Below are 18,080 nucleotides of genomic sequence, written 5' to 3' on the forward strand. Positions count from 1 at the left end.
TTACCAGCGAAAGAGTTTAAAAACATATCAAAAACATATTAAAATAACATTTAAAAATACATATTTATGTTAAAAACCCTGCCCACTCAGGTAATTTTATTTTAAATCATAATTAAAACTTTTTTTAAAAAATAGGCAAATATTTCTTTTTCAAAAACATTTCTATCAACTTTAATTTCTATAATGTATTTATATGAGGTATTTTTTAATGTTTTATGTAGTGTTTTGGTTGTTTGGAGGTGTTTCTCATTCATAGTAATAGGAGTTTCGGACTTATGAAACTCCTATTACTATGAATGAGAAAATATTTTACCGTGATTGGGTGTCCAGGCCCACGTGATTCCTACGGACGTTCCAACGTGAATGCGCTCCATTGCGCAAGAAGAGGAAGCCTCAGGACCAGGATCTCTGGCGAACGTTCGATCAAAAGGCAAGTGCGCAGCTTTTTTCCTATTTTTAGTCGAACGCCCGCAGGAAGAAGAAACTGGGATTTCAGGGCCACAGTTTCTCACTAATGCACTGATCTCATCCTTTATTAACAGAGCTACCCCATCTCCTTTTCCTTCTGTCTGTCCTTCCAAATTATCAAATACCCCTGAATATTTTGTTCCCAGTCTTGGTCACCTTGCAACCACATCTCTGTAATGGCTATTGTTATGTTCAGAATAAATCCACAGGACTGTATTGCAAGCTCAAACTGTTGTGACTTCAGAGTGGGGAAGCAACATGGTGAGTCACCTTTTATCCCTGCTTGCCCCAGGGTGCACAGGTGACCCTTAGGTCTCCCACAGGTGTGCCCCCTAGTGGCAAGTCTTAGATTTTGGTAAGGTTTACATACATACATAACATCACTACCCGCCAAAGTCTTATGTGCAAGTTATTTGTAAGTTGAGGCGATCTGGCGCCCCGCGTCCCCAGCTCGATCGCCTGGGTTGAAGTCCTGACGTGGTGGGTTCATCCTCGTGGTTGACGGCGAAGTCAATCGTGTTAGTGGGTCGCTGGGGGCCAGGTCCTTTCACAGTGGTTCCTGGTTATCTATAGTTCACAGTTTGGTCTAATCCAAATGCTTTACGCATTAGCCCAGTACACGATTTTACAATCAAACGCTCTGTTTTCATCACATACACTCCATTCCCCCCCCTTGGCTAATGCAGTCCTGTGGCCTAACTGGGGCCCTGAACACAATCTGCATCACTTATTCTGATGTTGTGTGGGGGGCCGTGCGATCAAGGTGCGTTCTCTGCTGATGGCCTACGGAAGGCTCGGTTCTGAGTGATTCTGTCAGGTGACTGCGTAGCACCCAGGATAGCCGGGTCTGTAGGGAGTCTACCGTGACATTGGTGGTGCTAGGTTTAGTGATTTGGGCTGCCAGTTCCGGGCTATTGTCACTGACCCTGAGGTCTAGCAAGCCCAGGATGACCGCAATGGCTTTGAGACTTTTGGTAGTGGCGTGAAGCCTAGTGGTCCCCATGGATCCTAGGCCGTAGTATGGGGGCCCCCGACCACCGACTGTGTGTAGCCGCCCTGCCTTACTTTGCAACGTTGGGATGGGCCTATCGTCTCTGCGACGTATAGGTTACGACATCCCGTCTAACAGTTCACCTTTGGCAGGCGGTAACGTGGGATCCTGGCTGGTCCAGGTCCTAAACTGGGGGGCCGTTACGGTTGACCCCTCGCTTTCCAGCACTTCCACGACCGCGAGTGGGTCTGCAGGCTGTGCCGTTTCCACCCCGGTGGTGGGCAACGGTGGCCAACTGAGGGCATTAGTACCATTCTCGGTGCCTGGCCCATGGCAGATCATGTTACAGTGCACAAACAGTGTTAAACATTCTCGAAACAACTCATTGATAGTGGTGCCTCTGCTCTCCCAAACTTGTGGGATGGGCAGCTTGTCTGACTCGAGCACATATTGGGACACTCTTTGGTACGTCTCTTTAGTCCCGTGAATACAGGCTGCTGCCTTGGTTAACTTATTGAATCGTTTGGGGCTTGCCCGCTACTTCGGCTTGCTGTAGAACACACCCGACCCCGTGTGATAGCACATCACTTGTTACAAGTATTTTGTCAGATACATATACGACCGGTTGGTGTTCGCCCACTACTTTGGCTTGTTGTAAGGTCCCCCCGACCCCATATAATGGTACATCATTGGCCGTGAAAGACCGCTCACATGGGTTACATAGTGCAAATAACTTATTGCAACGTGGTGGGTTCCTGGCCTTCTCAGCGGCTGCCCCTTTACCTTTACCCCAAACCCAGTCGTCTTCCTTGCTGGGTGACACATTCCTCTGTTTCATTGCGGCGACCTCCTGTGATCTGGACGCTCTCTCGTCCCGTGGTCTGGACGCACTCTCGTCCGTGTCCGTGATGCCGACTGCCGCGATCTTCCTCCCCAGGGATTTTGCCTCTGGCATCGGGAAGACTCATTCCGATCATTTCGGCCGGAGTCCCACTCTGCATGGTCGACCTGGAGCCTCTTCCATCGTCGCGAAGAGGTCGTCGGCTTTGGGTGGTGGGTACTGCGTCTGTACCGCTGCTCGGTTGATCTTTACCTCCTCGTGGTCGTAATGAGCGGCCTGTGTCTCGGGGATCTGCAAATGGATCTGCGTTTCGATGCCTGGTTCAGCTAAAGGTGGGGGTTTTCTCCGCCTTTGAGAAGAGGAGACGTCGTTCGCCGGAGGTCTTCGCAGTTCCATCGAATCTTCCCCATCCACCACCTACCAAACAGTGTTGGCCCATCACCTGAAACAATCCACAGTGGTAAATCGTGCACTGCTCCCTCATGGGATACTCTTATGTCCACAATGCGAATAACTGATATCAGTTCCTTGGTGTAGGTGCGCAGCTTTGCCTGAATCTGGATCAGCTTAGGTCGCTGTACTTCATCACCCCACAGCCTCTCGAATGCCTTCTGGCTCATAACTGATTGACTCACCCCCGTGTCCAATTCCATGGAGACTTAAGTGCTGTTAAGTTCAACTTTTAACATTATCGGAGGGCTTTTGGTGGAAGGTGTGAATCTCATATACTTCGTCTTCATCCTCTGGTTCAGTTGCCTCTTCTGCTCGTTTGTCGTGATCCTCGCTGGATCGGTCGTCCTCTCCTGACTCTGCCACGTGGTGAGTCAGAGATCATTTGCACATTTGCTGGAGGTGCCCCATTGTTCCACAGCCCTTGCACACACAGGGCTTGAATCAACATTGATGTGCTCTATGGCTGCCCCCGCAGCGCCAACATGGTGCTAATGGATACGCATTCACGCCCCATGGCGGACTCTTGAGTCACTCTAGCCTAGGTCTGGCCTCTGCAGTCATGTGGGCCCTGCCCTGCGCTGTTCTGCCTGCTGAAAACATTATTTTATGCACAGTACTTGCTGATGAGCTTCGATTCTGTGAAGATATCTGTTTTGTGTTATCACTCGTGGATATAAGGCTTGGGCAATCGTGATGGCCTTGCTCAGATCTAGAGATTCAGCAGACAGCAGTTTGCGAAGAATGGCCTCATGGCCAATTCCAAGCACGAAAAAGTCCCACAACATTTCCCCCAAGGATCCTGCAAATTCGCACTGTTCCGCAAGGCATCTTAGATCGGCGACAAAACTTGCCATGTTCTGGCCCTCAGAGCGATGGTGCATGCAAAAGCGATAGCTGGCCATCAGGATGCTCTCCTTTGGCTTGAGATATTCCCTAACCAGCGTACACAGCTCTGTGTAAGACCTGTCATATGTGGAAAATCAGGTACGCTTCCAGTGTCCCTGACTACTATGTGTGCAGGAAGTGTATCCAGCTGCAGCTCCTGACACACCGCATTGCAGCACTGGAGCTGCGCATGGATTCACTCTGGAGCATCCGCGATGCTGAGGATATCATGAATAAATAGCACGTTTCGTGAGTTGGTCACACCGCAGGTAAAGGTTACACAGGCAGAAAAGGAATGGGTAACCAGCAGGAAGAGCAGTGGAAGGAAGGTAGTGCATGGGTCCCCTGCGGTCATCTCCCTCCAAAACAGATATACCGCTTTGTGTACTGTTGCGAGAGATGGCTCATCAGGGGAAGGCAGCAGCAGCCAAGTCCATGGCACCAGAGGTACCTCTGGTGCACAGGAGAGCAGGAAAAAGAGTGGGAGAGCTGTAGTGGAAGGGGATTCTATTGTAAGGGGAATAGATGAGCATTTCTGCGGCTGCAATCAAGACTCCAGGATGGTATGTTGCATCCCTGGTGCAAGGTTCAAGGATGTCTTGGAGCGGCTGCAGGGCATTCTGGAGGGGGAGGGTGAACAGCCAGTTGCCGTGGTGTATATAGGTACCAACAATATAGGTAAAAAACGGGATGAGGTCCTACAAGCTGAATTTAAGGAGCTAGGAGTTAAATTAAAAAATAGGACCTCAAAGGTAGTAATTTCAGGATTGCTACCAGTGTTATGTGCTTGTCAGAGTAGAAATAGCAGGATAGTTAAGAGGAATGGTGCAAGGGAGAGAGATTCAAATTCCTGGGACATTGGAACCGGTTCTCGGGGAGGTGGGACCAATACAAACTGCATGGTCTGCACCTGGACAGGATTGGAACTGATGTCCGAGGGGGAGCATTTGCTCGTGCTGTTGGGGAGAGTTTAAACTAATATGGCAGGGGGATGGGAATCTATGCAGGGAGACAGAGGGAAATAAAATGGAGGCAGAAGCAAAGGGTAGAAAGGAGATAAGGAAAAGTGGAGGGCAGAGAAATCAAAGACAAAAATCAAAAAGAGCCACATAACAACATAATTCTAAAAGGACAAAGTGTGTTTTAAAAAAAACAAGCCTGAAGGCTCTGTGTCTCAATGCGAGGAGCATTCGTAATAAGGTGGATGAATTAACTGCACAGATAGCTGTTAACAGATATGATGTAATTGGCATTACAGAGACATGGCTCCAGGGTGGCCAAGGCTGGGAACTCAACATCCAGGGGTATTCAACATTCAGGAAGGATAGACAGAAAGGAAAAGGAAGTGGGGTAGTGTTGCTAGTTAAAGAGGAGATTAACGCAATTGTAAAGAAGGACATTAGTTTGGATGATGTGGAATCTGTATGGATAGAGCTGCGGAACACCAAGGGCAGAAAATGCTATTGGGAGTTGTGTACAGACCACCAAACAGTAGTAGTGAGGTTGTGGATGGCATCAAACAGGAAATTAGAGATGTGTGCAATAAGGGTACAGCAGTTATCAATTGGTGACTTTAATCTGCATATAGATTGGACTAACCAAACTGGTAGAAATACGGTGGAGGAAGATTTCCTGAAGTATATAAGGGATGGTTTTCTAGACCAATATGTCGCGAACCACCTAGAGAGCTGGCCATCCTAGACTGGGTGTTGTGTAATGAGAACGGATTCATTAGCAATCTTCTTGTGCGAGGCCCCTTGGGGAAGAGTGTCTATAATATGGTAGAATTCTTCATTAAGATGGAGAGTTAATTCAGAGACAGTTAATTCAGAGACTAGGGTCCTGAACTTAAAGAAAGATAACTTCGATGGTATGAGACGTGAATTGGCTAGGATAGGCTGGCGAATGACACTTAAAGGGTTGACAGTGGATAGGCAATGGCAGACATTTAAAGATCACATGGATGAACTTCAACAATTGTACATCCCTGTCTGGCATAAAAATAAAATGGGGAAGGTGGCTCAACCGTGGCTAACAAGGGAAATTAGGAATAGTGTTAAATCCAAGGAAGGGGCATATAACTTGGCCAGAAAAAGCAGCAAACCTGAGGACTGGGAGAAATTTAGAATTCAGCAGAGAAGGACAAAGAGTTTAATTAGCAGGGGGGGAAATGGAGTATGAGAGTAAGCTTGCAGGTAACATAAAAACTGACTGCAAAAGCTTCTATAGATATGTGAAGAGAAAACGATTAGCAAAGACAAATGTAGGTCCCTTGCAGTCAGAATCAGGTGAATTTATAATGGGGAGCAAAGAAATGGCAGACCAATTGAACAAATACTTTGGTTCTGTCCTCACTAAGGAAGACACCAGTAACCTTCCGGAAATACTAGGGGACCGAGGGTCTAGCGAGAAGGAAGAACTGAAGGAAATCATTATTAGTCAGGAAATTGTGTGAGGGAAATTGATGGGATTGAAGGCTGATAGATCCCCAGCGCCTGATAGTCTGCATCCCAGAGTACTTAAGGAAGTGGCCCACGAAATAGTGGATGCATTGGTAGTCATTTTTCAACATTCTATAGACTCTGGATCAGTTCCTATGGATTGGAGCATAGCTAATGTAACCTCACTTTTTTAAAAAGGAGGGAGAGAGAAAACACAGAATTATAGACCAGTTAGTCTGACATCGGTAGTGGGGAAAATGTTGGAATCAATTATTAAAGATGAAATAGCAGCGCATTTGGAAAGCAGTGACAGGATCAGTCCAAGGCAGCATGGATTTATAAATGAGAAATCATGCTTGACAAATCTTCTTGAATTTTTTGAACATGTAACTAGTAGAGTGGACAAGGGAGAACCAGTGGATATGGTCTATTTGGACTTTCAAAAGGATTTTGACAAGGTCCCATACAAGAGATTAGTGTGCAAAATTAAAGCACATGGTATTGGGGATAATGTATTGACATGGATAGAAAACTGGTTGGCAGACAGGATGCAAAGAGTAGGAATAAACTGGTCCTTTTCAGAATGGCTGGCAGTGACTAGTGGGGTACCGCAAGGTTCAGTGCTGGTACCCCAGCTATTTACAATATACATTAATGATTTGGACGAAGGAATTGAATGTAATATCTCCAAGTTTGCAGATGACACTAAGCTAGGTAGCAGTGTGAGCTGTGAGGTGGATGCTAAGAGGCTGCAGGGTGACTTGGACAGGTTAGGTAAGTGGGCAAATGCATGGCAGATGCAGTATAATGTAGATAAATGTGAGGTTATCCACTTTGGTGGCAAAAACAGGAACGCAGAATATTATCTGAGTGGTGACAGATTAGGAAAAAGGAAGGTGCAACGAGACCTGAGTGTCATGGTACATCAGTCATTGAAAGTTGGCATGCAGGTACAGCAGGCAGTTAAGAAGGCAAATGGCAAGTTGGCCTTCGTAGCGAAAGGATTTGTGTATAGGAGCAGGGAGGTCTTACTGCAGTTGTACAGGGTCTTGGTGAGGCCACACCTTGAATATTGTGTACAGTTTTGGTCTCCTAATCTGAGGAAGGACACTCTTGCAATTGAGGGAGTGTAGCAAAGGTTCACCAGACTGATTCCCGGGATGGCAGGACTGACATCTGAAGAAAGACTGGATCGACTCGGCTTATATTCACTGGAATTTGGAAGAGTGAGAGGGGATCTCATAGAAACATTTAAAATTCTGAGGGGATTGAACAGGTTAGATGTAGGAAGAATGTTCCCGATGTTGGGGAAGTCCAGAACCTGGGGTCACAGTCTAAGGATAAGGGGTAAGCCATTTAGGACCAAGATGAGGAGAAACTTCTTCACTCAGAGAATTGTGAACCTGTGGAATTCTCTACCACAGAAAGTTGTTGAGGCCAGTTCGTTAGATATATTCAAAAGGGAGTTGGATGTGGCCCTTACGGCTAAAGGGCTCAAGGGGTATGGACAGAAAGCGGGAATGGGGTACTGAAGTTGCATGATCAGCCATGATCATATTGAATGGTAGTGTAGGCTCGAAGGGCCAAATGGCCTACTCCTGCATTTTCTATGTTTCTATGTTTGTCCGTTGGTTTGACCGGTGCCAGCAAATTTTTGAGGATGCCATATATCGAAGCCTCACATACGGTGAGGAGAATCGCCCTGCGCTTGGTCGCCATCTCAGCCTTGTCCATACGTTGGCCACAAAGTACTGGTCGAGGTGCTCAATGAGGGCTTCCCAATCATTACACTCAACAAATCTCTCAAGAACACCAACGGCAGTCATTACCCCGTGAAAGTTCATGATTCGTTACTCGTCGCCAATTTGTTATGTTCAGAATAAATCCACAGGACTGTATTGCAAGCTCAAACTGTTGTGACCTTGGTCTCTTTATTCAGACTCCAGAGTGGGGAAGCAGCATGGTGAGTCACCTTTTATACCTGCTTGCCCCAGGGTGCACAGGTGACCCTTAGGTCTCCCACAGGTATGCCCCCTAGTGGCAAGTCTTACATTTTGGTAAGGTTTACTTACATACATAACAGCTATCAGATCATACCCATTTGTATCTTATTTGTGTCATCAACTCATCTATTTTGTTACGAATGCTGCGTGCATTCAGATAAAGAGCTTTTAAATTTGTTTTTTTTACCATTTTTTCCTGCTTTGACCCCACTTCCTGATGCACTTTTATGTTTATACATTCTGTCCCTTCCTGTCATGCTCTGTTTTTCATTTCCCCCAGTGTTACCCTGCTCTATTGCCTTCTCCTTATTCTTTGGCTTTTTAAATTTCCGCTCACCTAAACCCTGTCCCCCCACACTAATGAGTTTAAAGCTCTCTGTAAAGCAAAAACGAGTTACCTTCTTTGGGTCAGAGGGGCACCCTCCTCAGAACTCTGTTGTGCATGATAACTGGTAACATGTCATTGGTACAGGTAAGGAAAAGTTTAACACGTTAAGAAAGTTTGCCACGGTACCCTGAATGTTGCAGCTTCAAATGTAATACATAGCATGTGTGCAAAACATGCTTTAACTTCAACTCTCCAAACATAACTACAACTTCTTAACAACTATGGTCAAGAGGAAGAAATATTAAATCCCTTCCTGCTATGTGGGCAGCTTTCAAAGTATGTCTCTGAGAATAGAGCAGAATATTCACAACCAATTTTGCTGTACTAATTAGTGTGCTCGTAGGCTACAGTTGTTTTCCCATAAGTTTACATATACCTAAACATTGTCATATTGTCAACTTTCTTTGATATTTCAAGGTATAAAAAATGAAGATATGTCTGAAGAAAGAATACTGCTGCGTCAGAGTTATCCTATTAAAACTAAAGGCTCCCAGCCCTGTGAGGCAGCACGGAAATGGCCTGCCATGCAGGAGGCATCAAGAGTCATTACACTCCAGGGAACTGTGGTAAAATACATGATGGATGGATCCACTGAGGTAATGCATTATTGATTTATTCAATTATATCTGCAAAGTATTAAAAGCTATTTCCCTATTTCAATTCTGTTCCGTTGAACACAGCTGTAGTTACTATCACAAGAGTATATTTCCCAGTTGCTTTGACAGGTGGAACTGGAAAATCTACCTGAATCAACGCAACATTAGTAGCAAGCATAATATTTTTTAACTGACTTAAAGTGGTCTTGTAGAAAATGAGACAAAGATTCATTTAAAGATGGACAAAATAATTGAATTCCAGAAATGAGGTGAGAGTGAATGGGAATCGGGAGGGGGGCAACTCTCACCTGGATGGATTCATACCTAGTACAAAGGAAGATGCTTGTGGTTGTTGGAGGCCAATCATCTCAGCCCCAGTACATCGTTGTTCCTCAGGGCAGCATCATCATTGCTGGGTCAAAATCCTTGGAACTCCTAACCTAACAGCACTATGGGAGCACTTTCACCACACAAACTACAGCGGTACAAAAAGATAGCTCACCACCACCTTTTCAAGGGCATTTAGAGATGGGCAATAAATGTTGGTCTTGCCAATGACGCCCACATCCCATGAATGAATAATTTGTTTAAAATGTTAAAAGTAGCTTTGAGAGTCAGTGAATACTAGATATTAGTGGACTGTGGGAATCTGGAACTCACTGCCTGAAAGGATGGTAGAGTCAGAAACCCTCAACACATTTAAAAAGTACTTGGATGTGCACGTGAAGTGCTGCAACCTTCAGGGCTATGGACCTAGAGCTGGAAAGTGGGATTAGGCTGGATAGCCACTTGTTGGCCGGCGCGGACACGATGGGCCAAAATGGCCTCCTTCCGTGCTGTAAATTTCTATGATTCTATGATTCTATGACACACTATTTCTGCAGATAGGCTATGTCGGGCTGAATGCTCCTGGCACGGACCCTGCAGTCAAGAAATGTCTGTTAAATACAGGTGTTCATTACATGGACAGACTGTAAAGTGTAATTTAAGGAAGATGACGTCATTCCATCCCAAACCCATCATTTGCATTGCTGCACACAGTGGAAGGTGACTACATTTTAGTCTGACCACCATTTCTATCAAAAAACTTAATGAAGTGCAACATGGGCAGGTCTGGGCTTTCTGCTACCATTTAGCAACATTAATATTAGATATTAGATATTAGAAATATTAGATGAAATAAACATTGTGAGAGAGGAAGTATTAAGGGTTTTAGCATCTTTAAAAGTGTTAAAACCCCCAAGCCCAGAAGAAATGTACCCCATGGTGTTAAGGGAAGCAAGAGAGGAAATAGCTGAGACTCTTACCATCATTTTCTAATCCTCTCTAGCTACAGGTGTGGTGCCAGAGGACTGGAGGACAGCTAACGTTGTACCGTTGTTTAAAAAGGGAGAAAGGATAGACCGAGTAATTGCAGGCCAGTCAGCCTATCTTCGGTGGTGGGAAAATTATTGTAAAAAATTCTAAGGGTCAGGATAAATCTACATTTAGAAAGACACGTGTTAGTCAAGGACAGTCAGCATGGATTTGTTACGGGAAGGTCGCGTCTGACTAATTTGATTGAATTTTTTAAGGAGGTAACGAGAGGGTCGATGCATTTGATGTAGTCTATATGGATTTTAGCAAGGCTTTTCATAAGGTCCCACATGGCAGACTGGTCACGAAAATAAAAGTCTATGGGATCCAGGGCAAAGTGTCAAGTTGGATCCAAAAAGAGGCAGGAAGCAAAGGATGATGATCGATGGATGGTTTTGTGACTGGAAGGCTGTTTCCAGTGGGCTTCCACAGGGCTCAGTACTAAATCCCTTGCTTTGTGTGGTATATTTCAATGATTTAGATGTGAATATGGGGGGTATGATGAAAAAGTTTGCAGATGACACAAAAGTTGGCCATGTGGTTAATAATGCTGTAGACTGCAGGAAGACATCAGTGAACTGATCAGGTGGGCAGAACAGATGCAACTGGAATTCAATCCAGAGAAGTGTGACGTAATGCACTTGGGGAGGGCTAACAAGGCAAGGGAATACACAATAAATGGTAGGACACTGAGAAGTGTAGAGGAACAAAGGGAACTTGGAGTGCGTGTCCACAGATCCCTGAAGCTAACAGGCCAGGTAGATATGGTGGTTAAGAAGGCAAATGGAATACTTGCCTTTATTAACCAAGGCATAGAATACAAGAGCAGGGAGGTTATGCTTGAACTGCATAAAACATTAGTTAGGCCACAGCTAGAGTATTGCGTGCAGTTCTGGTCATCACACTACAGGAAAGATGTGATTGCATCAGAGAGGGTACAGAGGAGATTTACGAGAATGTTGCCTGGACTGAAGAATTTTAGCAATGAGGAAAGATTCGATAGGCTGGGTTTATTGAGGTGTATAAATTTATGAGCAGCCTAGATCGGATGGATAGGAAGGATGTATTTCCCTTAATAGAGAGGTCAACAACCAGGGGCATAGATTCAAAGTTAATCATAGGAGGTTTAGTGGGGAATTAAGGGGAATTTGTTTCACCCAGAGGATGTTGATGGTCTGGAACTCACTACCTGAAGTTTGGTAGAGCCAGAAACCTTAACCACATTTTTAAAAGTACCTGGATATGCACTTGAAGTGCCGTAACCTACAAGGCTATGGACCAAGAGCTGGAAAGTAGGATTAAGCTGCCTAGCTCTTTGTCAACAGGCACAGACTCGATGGGCCAAAATGGCCTTCTTCCATGCTGTAATTTTCCATGGTTCTATGATTAAGCACCAGTATCATGTTGACATTATTTGCATTCAGCATTGCTGTGGTGGTACAGTAATAGGAAATGTGACCTATGGACCTTGAAATTGGTTCACACCAAACTACAAATGGCCAAACTAAATCTGATGAGCAAGAGGACCTCGCAGATTTGGTCCTCTTGCATTATCAGGATGTGACTGGTGTAATACACCAGCAGGGCCCAAAAAGGCCGTGCACCAGTTACGAAGATGATGATCAGTCAGTGGGGAAGCCAGCACTGAACCTACCTTGGGTTGGTGTAGTGGCTTGCGGGAGGCGGGGAGGAGGAAATCGAGAGGGGGTGCAAGTGGTGACAGGCAGTGGTCCGTAGTTGTAATGAGGAGCCAGGAAGAACTGTCCTGCTCCTTCTGGATCTACATTCAGGTAAGTAAAACATTTATTATTTACTTTTTAGTGGCAGCCTCAAGCAGTCCCTTAAAAGACTGTCAATTTGGCTGCTGATAACTGACTGCAGTAAACACGGTGTCAGTTGCAATCCAATTTAGGAAAGGGGCCTTAGACATAGATTTGCATAGACAATGGGCCGTACACCTGTTTCGGGTGGGCACCCTGGACGACCACAGGGCAGCGCATGCCTGAAAATCGGGAGATGTGCGATCCAATTTCTAGGCCACAAAGTCTCCCCGTCATTATCGCCTGCTTTGAATATTCCCACCCATATCTGGGCTGTTATTAATTTGATACAAAAAGAATTAGAATGGGAGACAAGAAGAGACCGCTACAACAAGAGGGGAACAATTGTTTTTACTCCATGAGCAACCCGACAGGAAATCAACGACTATGGCCCGGAATTTACACTCAGCAGCGAAGCAAAGGCATCACTGCTGGTCCCGAAGTATGCTTCGCACAAGGATCCTGCAATCCCTGTGTCAAGATCTCCGGGTTTCCGATCTTCAATTCAAATCAACGAACTGTAGTGGGAATCCCCTTGTGTGAACTGTTATGATGTCAACAGGTTGTCTAAGCAGCCAATCAAAATGCAAAATTCTCACAGTGAACAAGGAGGTAAGCAAGCTCTTAAAATTCTTACTTTTTAAAATAGTTGGAGAGAGCAAAAGAAAGATTGTGGCTCTCGCATGGGGAAAAGGCAAACCTGAAATAAAGATGGACAAACTTAAAAAAAAATGTAAAACATTTTTGAAAAGTTTCTTAAAAATTTTAATTTTAATTAAAATGGACAAATTTCACATCACAAAATTAAAATTATGTTTCCAAACCGAGGTTAACGCTGTCAAAACCCCAGTTACATCTAATCCCTTTGGGTCTAACTTTTAGTGAGGAATTTGTCAGCGTTTATACTGCAGAAGAGCTGAATGATTTGTCTGATTTCACAGATTGCTGGCTCTGTAGGGGGAGCACAGCACATCCTGCGTTGGAGCTGTCACTGACTGACTGCAACTCCAGGATTTTCGCATGCAGTTTCAAAGGCGGAATGATGGCGAACACTAACAGTTCATTGTCAACCCGACCGCAAATTCCGGGCCTATATATTTAATATAGTTTTACACATCTGTGCAAATTATTCTGACATATCTACTGTATCGATGGACAATTTCCAGTGAGTAATGTAAATATTGTACATCCTTATTGTAAGTACAGTACTTTCTGTAATTTATTTCACAATTTATATTTTGCTAGATTCTGTTTGCTGATGGAACTGTGAGCAGAAGTCCAGATTCAGGTCCTATCTCCGTTCCCCAACCACCCACAATGGCAAGCAGCCAGCTTGATCATGGTGCTCAAGAACCAAAGGATGAAAAGGAACTAAAAAGAGTCATCAGTGATGAAGGAAATAAGAAAGGTAACGAGGGAAAACAGCTAACCATTTGTGAGACTGATGGGGAATGCATTCTGAGCTGAATACCTGAATGCCAGGTATCAGTTTTATTCCACACACCTGATGACCTCACCAAATGCCACTTTGTTGCGTGAGTGGTCATTACTTGTGAAAATAGCACAAAGCACCAAAAATAAGCCTGCATTTATATCTCACCTTTAATGTAGTAAGACATCCAAGGAGGGTTATCAAACAAAAAGCCCCTGTCAACTCTCCTATTTATACAAGTACAGAAAGTAAGCACTTCCATTCTATGGAAAGAGATTTCTCAGTTTCAAAAAATAAATATGCAATTACTCATCAGAGATAGTAAAAAGTTTCAAAAGATAGATGATGAATGCGATATTTGTTTCTTGAATTTAAATCAAAGTACATTAACTTTATAAAAGAGTAAACCGTTTTTTTTGATGAACTTGAGAGTAGGGCAAGGAAGAGTCAGAGGTCAAAAAAGATTTCAGTAGGAAAAGAAAGAAAGCATAAAGGCTTTGTGATGCAAGTTTATCACTTTGTTAGAAAGAAGCTGGCAAGTTACTTTGGGCTAGAATTTCAGTAACGTCCCTAATGATTCTGAGCTTCCACTAAATTGGCTGTTAGCGCTCCAGGGAAGAAATCAAGCGCTAAATCAAGCACTAATGACCTCAGTAGGGTGCTGCAGGGGCTCTCCCATCAGAGCAATAATTAATTTCAGATGCAGTGCAATCGGGAACGATCCTTCACACTGGCTCCTTTCAGTTCTTAAAGGGGAGGATCCATCATTGTTCAGATCCTCATTATCAACATTGCTGGCCGTGAAGGCGACCTACAAGCAACTGAATCCGCTGATGGTCATTGTTGATCCCACTCCCAGGGAGAGAGCTTGCCATTTCAGCGACCAGGCATTGGAGGCATTAGATGATGGTATACAGTGGTGTTCCCCAGGGGTCGGGACTAGGACCACTGCTTTTCGTGACATATATATTAATGACTTGGATGTGGGTGTAGAGGGCACAATTTCAAAATCTGCAGATGACACAAAACCTGGATGTATAGTGATAGACTTCAAGAGGACATAGGCAAGCTGGTGGAATGGATATGCATATGGCAGATGAAAATTAATGCAGAAAAGTGTGAAGTAATACATTTTGGTAGGAAGAACGAGGAGAGACAATATAAACTAAAGGGTATAATCCTAAAGGGGGTACATGAACAGAAGGACCTAGGGTTATATGTGCACAAATCGTTGAAGGTGACCGGGCAGGTTGAGAAAGCAGTTAAAACAGCATGCAGGATCCTGGGCTTCATGAATAGAGGTATAGAGTACAAAAGCATGGGGGATTTTAACCTACATATCGATTGGTCAACTCAAATCGCACGGGGTAGCCTGGAGGAGGAATTCATAGAATGCATACGGGATTGTTTCTTAGAACAGTATGTAACAGAACCTACAAGGGAGCAAGCTATCTTAGATCTGGTCCTGTGTAATGAGACAGGAAAAATAAATGATCTCCAAGTAAAAGATCCTCTCGGAATGAGTGATCACAGTATGGTTGAATTTGTAATACAGATTGAGGGTGAGGAAGTTGTGTCAGAAACGAGCGTACTATGCTTAAACAAAGGGGACTACAGTGGGATGAGGGCAGAGTTGGCTAAAGTAGACTGGAAACACAGACTAAACGGTGGCACAATTGAGGAACAGTAGAGGACTTTTAAGGAGCTCTTTCATAGTGCGCAACAAAAATATATTCCAGTGAAAAAGAAGGGTGGTAAGAGAAGGGATAACCAGCCGTGGATAACCAAGGAAATAAAGGAGAGTATCAAATCATATAAGGTGGCCAACGTTAGTGGGAAACTAGAGGATTGGGAAAATTTTAAACAACAGCAAAGAATGACTAAAAAAGCAATAAAGAAAGGAAAGATAGATTACGAAGGTAAACTTGCGCAAAACATAAAAACAGATAGTAAAAGCTTTTACAGGTATATAAAATGGAAAAGAGTGACTAAAGTAAATGTTGGTCCCTTAGAAGATGAGAAGGGGGATTTAATAATGGGAAATGTGGAAATGGCTGAGACCTTAAAAAATTATTTTGCTTCGGTCTTCACAGTGGAAGACATAAAAACCATGCCAAAAATTGTTGGTCACAGGAATGTGGGAAGGGAGGACCTTGAGACAATCACTATCACTAGGGGGGTAGTGCTGGACAGGCTAATGGGACTCAAGGTAGACAAGTCCCCTGGTCCTGATGAAGTGCATCCCAGGGTATTAAAAGAGATGGCGGAAGTTATAGCAGATGCATTCGTTATAATCTACCAAAATTCTCTGGACTCTGGGGAGGTACCAGCGGATTGGAAAGCAGCTAATGTAACGCCTCTGTTTAAAAAAGGGGGCAGACAAAAGGCAGGTAACTATAGGCCGGTTAGTTTAACATCTGTAGTGGGGAAAATGCTTGAAACTATCATTAAGGAAGAAATAGCGGGACATCTAGATAGGAATAGTGCAATCAAGCAGACGCAGCATGGATTCATGAAGGGGAAATCATATTTAACTAATTTACTAGAATTCTTTGAGGATATAACGAGCATGGTGGATAGAGGTGTACCGATGGATGTGGTGTATTTAGATTTCCAAAAGGCATTCGATAAGGTACCACACAAAAGGTTACTGCAGAAGATAGAGGTACGCCGAGTCAGAGGAAATGTATTAGCATGGATAGAGAATTGGCTAGCAAACAGAAAGCAGAGAGTCGGGATAAATAGGTCCTTTTCGGGTTGGAAATCGGTGGTTAGTGGTGTGCCACAGGGATCGGTGCTGGGACCACAACTGTTTACAATATACATAGATGACCTGGAAGAGGGGACAGAGTGTAGTGTAACAAAATTTGCAGATGACACTAAGATTAGTGGGAAAGCAGGTTGTGTAGAGGACACAGAGGCTGCAAAGAGATTTGGATAGGTTAAGCGAATGGGCGAAGGTTTGGCAGATGGAATACAATGTCGGAAAGTGTGAGGTCATCCACCTTGGGGAAAAAAAACAGTAAAAGGGAATATTATTTGAATGGGGAGAAATTACAACATGCTGAGGTGCAGAGGGACCTGGGGGTCCTTGTGCATGAAACTCTTTTTGGAGTTTATCTGCAAAACAAAAACATTAAATCGGTGCCACCCGACCTGGATGACACACCAGACATTTACAAGGCCCTCTTTTTTTTGGTTTTTTTGGGGGTTTTTTGTTTTTCTTTTTTTTTTTTTTGGGGGCACTAAAATCACCTTTTTTCCCCATTGCCCCCTATAAAAGGGAAGGGGACACTAAAAGCACCGGCAATTAAAACAAATTAAACTTTAAAACGTAAAATCAAATTAAAATTTGGTTGCCGGGCGTGATGATGCACTCCAGTCCCTCCGGTGCCCACCTCTTGCGGAAGGCCGCGAGCGTACCGGTGGACACCGCGTGCTCCATCTCCAAGGACACCCTGGACTGGATGTAAGAGCGGAAGAGAGGCAGGCAGTCAGGTTGAACGACCCCTCGACCGCCCGCTGCCTGGACCGGCTGATGGCACCCTTGGCCGTGCCCAGGAGCAGTCCTACGAGGAGGCCTTCGGACCTACCCGCTCCCCTCCGCACAGGGTGCCCAAAGATCAGGAGAGTGGGACTGAAGTGCAGCCAGAATTTCAGGAGCAGCCCCTTCAAATAATGGAACAGGGGCTGCAACCTTGTGCACTCAATAAAAACATGGAACACGGACTCCTCCAGACCGCAGAAATTGCAGGCGGCCTGGGAGTCCGTGAACAGGCTTAAAAATTTGTTGCACGGTACTGCTCCGTGCGCCAACCTCCAGGCCAAGTCCCCGACGAATAGTGGGAGGACCCCTGCATAGAGTGCCCTCCATCGGGGACCCCCGCCTCCTCCGGACGGCAAGATGGTACGCCATGGCGTGTCCGGACGGCAGGCGAGGATGGCAAAGTTGAGAGTGTGCAGGAGCAGCCCGTACAGGAAACCCCTCCGCGCGGAACTGAAAGGCACGGAGGGGATTTCCCCGAGGCGGCTCAAGTTGTGAGGCGCGGGCCCCCGAGGGAGGTTCCGGGGTTTGGCGCCGATGAGGAATTCCGTCCGGACGGGGGTCAGTTCGGACAGGATCTCCCCACGTGCTTGAGCTTCCTCGATGCACCTAACGAAGTCGGGGCCCAGAGCTCTTTTTAGCGACTCGATGGCATCGGCCGCGTGGCGGACGTTGGCAGAATTTAGGCGCCGCGCCAGCGTGTCTGGCGCCATCCAGCCCGCTCCTCCGCCATCGAGCAGGTCCCTGACCCTTGTCACCTCACCAGCCACAGCCCTCTCGTCCGACCGCCACATAAAACCTCGGTTGTGGAGGTACGGATTCCCGAGCAGCGGCTCCTGCAGGACAGCCGCCACTCCAGCCG

The 18,080-nt window shown here is 45.2% G+C and overlaps 1 protein-coding gene across 6 annotated transcripts in view; it reads left to right on the top strand.

Moving 5' to 3' along the window:
• Positions 1–18,080, top strand: part of spag17 (sperm associated antigen 17) — a 564,758-nt gene that overhangs the window by 311,345 nt on the left and 235,333 nt on the right. For all 6 annotated transcript variants that reach the window (XM_070893521.1, XM_070893526.1, XM_070893524.1 and 3 more), the window contains 2 exons: positions 8,888–9,066; positions 13,488–13,650. In XM_070893521.1, the coding sequence (XP_070749622.1) occupies positions 8,888–9,066; positions 13,488–13,650 (342 nt within the window). The remainder of the gene's footprint in view (positions 1–8,887; positions 9,067–13,487; positions 13,651–18,080) is intronic.

The sequence above is a fragment of the Pristiophorus japonicus genome, chromosome 11 (genome assembly GCF_044704955.1).
Source record: "Pristiophorus japonicus isolate sPriJap1 chromosome 11, sPriJap1.hap1, whole genome shotgun sequence".
Lineage (NCBI taxonomy): Eukaryota > Metazoa > Chordata > Chondrichthyes > Pristiophoridae > Pristiophorus > Pristiophorus japonicus.